Here is a 6,741-nt window from a genome sequence, read left to right on the forward strand (position 1 = left end):
CATAATTTATTATTATTATTATTATTATTATTATTATTATTATTATTATTATTATTATTATTATTATATTTCTATTTAAATATGTATAAAAAGTCACAATTATTTTAAAAAAAAAACAAAACAAAAATTATATACAGAATGACATTAATTAAATAAAGAGAAGGAGAAAAAAAAAATGCGTCTTCTGCTCGAAATTAAATTTTACGCAAATTCATAATAATAATTATTATTATTATTATAGACAAAACCTGATAGATGGGAAAAATATTAAAAATTAAAAATGGCGAAAAGAACCTCCTCCTACTTATCATCAATGTTTTCTTCTTCAATGTTAACCACAAAAAAAAAAAAAAAACCCTGAGCCCTTTTAGAAAAAAATTATCTTTTCCCTCATTACGAAATCATAATAATAATAATTTATTAAATTATAATATTATATAAAATAAAGGTCGCGAGGAAATATGGTTGGTGGTGTCGATAACAAGTTGTGTTCAACTTTACCGTCAGCGCTGAATGACAAAAAAGAAGAAACCGTTGATGTCCTTTTTATTCCATATTTATGAATCGTGTCCCATGAAGGAATGCTGCGTGTTTAACTCTTCGAGAGTTTTTATTTGCTGGCGCAAAAACAGTATTCTAAAAAAGAGTATTAAAAAAAAAAAAAAAAAAAATGATTATTGTTGTTATTTAAATCCTTCGTCTGTGATTTTCAAAGATGGTCGACACAACAAATCTCACCTTTGCTCTTGCAACGTAGCTTGGATTTCCGTTAGTCTTACGATGGACCTGGCGGTTTTTAATTCGGCAGATACTCGAGTGCATTGGAGACTCGTCATCGCGTGCGCTTCTTCCGACAGCTTTTGCGATTGCTTTTCCAATATGTCCGCCGGCCAACCTCTCACGTGGTTGACCAAATCATCACGATAATAATTGGCTAAGCTTGGAGTTAAATTAGGTCCTTGTTGTCGAAGAGCTTGTAGCGAGCTAGTCACGTTTGTGGCTTGAGATAAATTTTGAAGTGAGCTTATACTATTCGGAGGGCTTGTCACTGGAAAATGATTAATAAACGATTTCATTATTAAAATCATTCTTCAATTTAAATACCAATTATCAAATCTTATTTTTTTTTCTTTATCATTTCGATCATACTTTATGTGCTAAAAAAATAATAATATTAAAAAATAAATTTTGTGTGATGACTAACTTTTTCTAGGATCAACACCGTCCTGAGTTTCTGAATGTGTGGGTGTTGGAGGACCTTCTCCTCCGACGAATCCAGCCATTGTCGTGTCCACCTGCAAGGGCACATTCGACTGAATGACGGGAGTCTGAATAGTTGATTGTTTTTGAGGAGACAAAGCATCTCTTTGCTCGGTTATTTTTGTTTGTGTGATGACTCTTAAATTTCCAATAGGCGGTCCCGGTACGTTAGAAGTTGTTACTGCCGTGGGCGGTGCATTGGATGAAATCGGTAGTGAGGAAGAAGTCGGTGAATAGTTCGAAGGAGCCGTGGTCGCGATGGGATGTGACGCTAATCGCGGTAAAGCATTTGCTAAAAGTACATTAGTCACCGCGGGGGTTCCCTCTGCTCTCGAAGAAGAGTGACTATAATTCGTCTCGGACGTAGGGGTGCTATCTCCGGGAGAAATATCCATGTCCTGAGACGTTATTTCACCATCCGTGACTTTTCTTCTCTCGTGAGTTTCTACCCTATCAGATTCCTTCCCTGTTTCTCTGTTTCCGGAAATGTTATTCCAAAACTCTTCCCTTTTTTCTACTTGACGATTTGATTTTGAAGATGATTCTCGGACGCTGCTGTTGGAGGCACGAGCATTGGAATGTTTTTCATGTCCTGAACATCGAAAAAAAAAAAAAATCACTTTACTTTCCGTAATTCCTTTTTTTTTTTTTTTTAAAGTTTTTATATTAATAGACTTTGTATATTTACTATTTATATGAACTTTTAAAATGGATAAAAATGTTAATTTAACAAGCATATGCAATGTTTGAGTAATTGAAAGACTTTCAATAATCTAACGGTTAATAACAATATATTAAATTACTTACCAAGCCTAGAACTGCTAGTATAATTCCTCTCAACATCTCTATCCTTTTCCTTATACCTCCCACGTTCCCTTTCAGTCCATTCTTTGGGCTTCTCCCACTGGGAAACTTCAGTTTTGCAATTATAATAATACTTTTTGCCTGAGGAACTCACATGTTCAGACCAATCACCAACTCTGGATATTCTCTCCTTTTCCTCTCCACTAATTCGGTCATGATTTGTTCTATATTCCAAATCTCTGATTTCTCTGTTTCTTTTATCTTTAGGTGACCTTGTACATTCTATAACATAAATATTATATTTTATTAATAAAAACTATGATTATATATTAATTTTCAAACAGGGAAAAAATTCATAATAAAATATGTAGTGTCAAAAAGACACAAAAAAAATTAGAGAAAAAACGTAATAATTAATATGCACGTAATAAACATTACACTAAAAATCTCTTTACTATTGTATGCTAAGCTTGAGGATGGAAATATTATTTTTAATTAATTGTTTATATCTAATTTACCTGAATATTTGTCCCTAGATGATTTATAGTCTCTATCTCTCTCCTTTTCACGAATTTTCTGCACATAGATCTTATTTTGATAGCTTCGCTCTCTCGGGCTGTCAGAATCTGGGCTATCTGACCTGTATGAATTTCCATTTGGTGAATCTCTAATTCTCTCATGGTTGTATCTCTCAGCATAATTTCCCTTTGAACTACCATATTTGGAATTCTATCAATCATTAAAATAAAACAAAATTATTAAATTTTTGGGGCGGAATGAAACGATTGCAAGGATAAAAATTTCATAGTGCATTAAAATTCAAAGGATAAACTCAATTAATGATTGGAAAGCATATAGGAAATGTATTAAAATAAAGTAAAATTTTTATTAAGAACACATAAAACTGATCAAAAACTTAGTTTTTTTTTAAAACAGAAAATTACTAGTGGAATTTAAACAACTTGTGTTTATAAATTAAATACAAAAGAAAACATTAATCTAATACTTTTGAAAATGCTTTAAAAGAGATTTATACTGTTAGGAAGACACATAGAAAACTCAAAAATTTTGACTTGTTATTTAAAAATAACATTTTTAAAATGGGATATGGGTTAAATATATCGTTCTTATGCCTACTACTCAATGCAAGTTACGAAGATTTCAACTACCTCTATAAAATATAGTTGGGTAAACATTAGCAACGTTTAAAGATGTTTGTATATTTCCAAAAAATGTTTTATCAGATTTCAAGGTAAAATCAGGGAATTCAAAATGGAGGAAAGAATAGTGTAGTTTTTCGGTTTGGACGATCGAGAGGTGTAAGTCATACCCTTCAAAGCCACTACATTACCTGATAGGGATGGGCCTGGTGTTTCTCAAAATACCTATAAACATAAAGATAAACAAAATACAATTAAATATGAGATGTAACAAATTTATAATAGTTTTGTGTCAAAATTCGGGTTAAATATGGCGATCGGAGGCTGACAGCCTACACGAATATAAATAGATGCGTACCCATCGCTTATCCGTTGAGGTTTCCTTGCATGCATTACCATCAATGCAAGTCTCTGAAAAAAATGAGTGGCTTCAAATATTAGCCTCCTCGCTTCTCAATTGTCATATATAAAACATTAACTGATATTTATAAGTTGTAATTTTTCTTCTGAGACGCCATGTCACATTAGCGATGCAAGAGATGTCATTGGTCGGAATAATTCCTTTCAGCGAAGCCTCCGAGATACTTCAAATTAATATTTCCTGCCACTCTCATAACTATTAAGAAGGCTTTGTTTATTTATTGACACTAATTTTTGTTAAATAAGTTTTTCCTCTTTAAAAAGTATGTTGGCCTCACTGGTGAGTTCAGAACTCAAAAGTTATTACGTTCCAAAGTTTTTTTATTTTAATAAGTTATTCAAACAGGGCTTTCAAATGTATTTCTTAACTTTTTTTACAATGTGATAATTCTTAAAAAGAATCATTTTTACAAACATATAATGTCTACGATGCAATTAATGGCACCCGGTTATAAATTCGACTGTATTTCATTATAAAAAACATGTCAAAAGCAAGTATGCAAGTAACTGATAATTTTTTAATTTTTTTAATTCTTTAAAATTTTATATAAAATTTTTAAAAAATAAATAATTGATTTCATGAATTGAAAAATTGATTTTATAAAAAAATTTATTTTAAAATTTTTCGAAATTAAATATAATCAATATTAATAATAATAATAATAAAACGTTATATGAGTAAAGGGTCAGTTTAAATGAAGTTAAAAAAAGTTTAAGTATCCATTAAAAATTTATTATATATTCTTTTTGTGTACAAAAAAAAATTTTACAAGTACACATGTAAAAAACATCAAAAATAACAGAAAATTCAGTACTCTTCTTATTTTTTTTTTAAACACTTAACAATTATTTGGTATTTTATATTAATTGTTTTTTGGACCATACCGAGTTTAAACTCGATGCATAAAGCTAATTATTTAAACAGGCAAACTATAGCATTTTGTCAGTTTTAACATTTTCAAATTAATTTCATTTACTATTAACAAAAACAAAAAAAAAAAACAAAGATATTCTTTACAAAAAAAAATAATATAAAACAATCATCAAAAAAGAATAATATTTTTTTTTTTTTTCCCCCATTTTTAATTAATGTTAGTTTTAATCACAGCCAATGTTTGATGTTAAAAAAATAAATAATTAAATAATTCCGAGTTTAATTATTATTATTTTTTTTTTTGCTTTGTGTGTGTGTGTGTGTGTGTATACATTTGACAATTTAAATAATTTTTTACTGTCATAAATACAAAAAATATATATTTTTTTTTATTTTTCACATCAGATTTAAAAGCTTACTACGATTATTAATTATACGAAAGCAATTTTTGTATTTTATTAGTTAAAATAAAAGAAATAATAATAATAATAATTATGGGAATGCATTATTGGTTCCATTAATTTAACACTCATTATTTTTATCGATAGTTAATAATAATAATAATTAAATTTCGCATGAAGTATGATTTTGATTTGTAAAAACATTATTTAAATCACCATTTAATGTACTTTTTCTCCCTCATTTCTTTTTTTAATATTATTATTATTATTATTTAACATATCTTTTCAATATTTAATAACTTTTTTTATTTAATGTTCTAACATAACCCATGATTTTATTTAAATCAATTTAAAAAAAAAAAAAAACAAGACACAAGCTTATACATAAAACATTTAAAATTTTACTTTTAAATTCGACATTTAGTTATTATTATTATCATTATTATTTAATACATAATTATAAAATAATTTATTTCACATTTATAACTCGAATAAAAATACATTTTAAAAAAAAAAATTTATTTATTTATTTATTTAAAAATATTTTCGTTAGTTATCGATTTATTTATTTATATCGAAGGATAAAAAATTTATTTTACGTTGTTTCAATTTTTTTTTATGTAAATAATAAAAAAATTATAATTTTTATTATTATTATTATTATGCGAATGAATATTTTGAATTGTGCAATTAAATATTAAATAATTTAACAGGCACTTTTAAAAATTTAATAAATTAAAATTAAAATTATTTAATTTAAATAAATAAATAAAAATTATAAAAAATTAAAAATAATTTGATGTATTTTTAAGGTATTTTTAATGGCGAACCTAAAATGAAAGGAAAATGAATAAAAAAATGAAGAAAAAAAAAAATGGACGAGGAAAATTTTCTTCCATCTACAATTTGAAGAAAAGAATTTTTTTAAATCGAGGTTAGAAAATTTTTTTTTTCTTTTCTTAACTGTATGTGTGTCTGTTCTAACTCACTTTCTTCTCCTTTTTTTTTTTTGGGGGGGAGGGGGAGGGGAGGGGGTACCATTCGAACGAAATTAATCAAAACCGTAAAAATTTTAAACGTTATTAAAACGTAATAAAAAAAAAAATTATACGGTTTATTAATTGGCCCTCGAAAAGTTTTTCCGAATCGTTAAAAATATAATAATAAAAAATTTTCTTTCCGGAAAATTGTGTTTAGGGTAAGCGCGCGGATAATTTCGGGATGGGGGATGGTGGTGGCGTGGGAAAGGCGGGGGTAACTTTATTTACATCGAGTCGAATTTAAAAATTCAGTCGTTATTAAACAATAAAAAACATTTTGTTTATGTTTACGTTTATTTATTTATTTTATTCGTTTTACTTTTTTTTTTTTTTTTTTTAAAAACGGCATTATTATTATTATTATTATTATTATTATTCGTTTTCTCGTAAAGTTTTTATTTATTTATTTATAAAAAAATATAAATAAAAAGTTTCTTTTTTTTATTATGATTAACGAACGAATAACAACAACAATACGCGGTTTCAAGCCCTAAAGTAAAATATTAGAAATAAACAAACAAACAAACAAACAAACAAACAAAACAAAACAAACAATAATATTTTCATAATATTTATGAAAAGTTTCGAATGAATTTATATACACATATGTGTATTTTTTTTGTAGGGAAGTTGTTGTTGTTGTTGTTGTTGTTTTGTTTCAATTTTAATGATGATTGGGGGGTGGGGTGGGGGAGAGGGGGTAAATCGTTTTCGATATTTAAAAAAAAACACCGGATCAAGATTTTTAATATTTTTTTTTGACATAATAAAAACAACAACGT

The 6,741-nt window shown here is 27.2% G+C and overlaps 1 protein-coding gene across 1 annotated transcript; it reads right to left on the bottom strand.

Moving 5' to 3' along the window:
* Positions 1-557: 557 nt before the first annotated feature.
* Positions 558-2,783, bottom strand: Phum_PHUM500280 (uncharacterized protein; the record flags this gene model as incomplete). Its single annotated transcript, XM_002430765.1, has 5 exons — positions 558-636; positions 739-1,048; positions 1,205-1,852; positions 2,068-2,312; positions 2,647-2,783. 5 exons carry the CDS (start codon positions 2,781-2,783, stop codon positions 558-560), a joined length of 1,419 nt encoding a protein of 472 aa, XP_002430810.1.
* Between the last annotated feature and the right edge of the window lie 3,958 nt (positions 2,784-6,741).

Source organism: Pediculus humanus, genomic scaffold, assembly GCF_000006295.1.
Source record: "Pediculus humanus corporis 1103172108268 genomic scaffold, whole genome shotgun sequence".
NCBI classification, from domain to species: Eukaryota; Metazoa; Arthropoda; class Insecta; order Psocodea; family Pediculidae; genus Pediculus; species Pediculus humanus.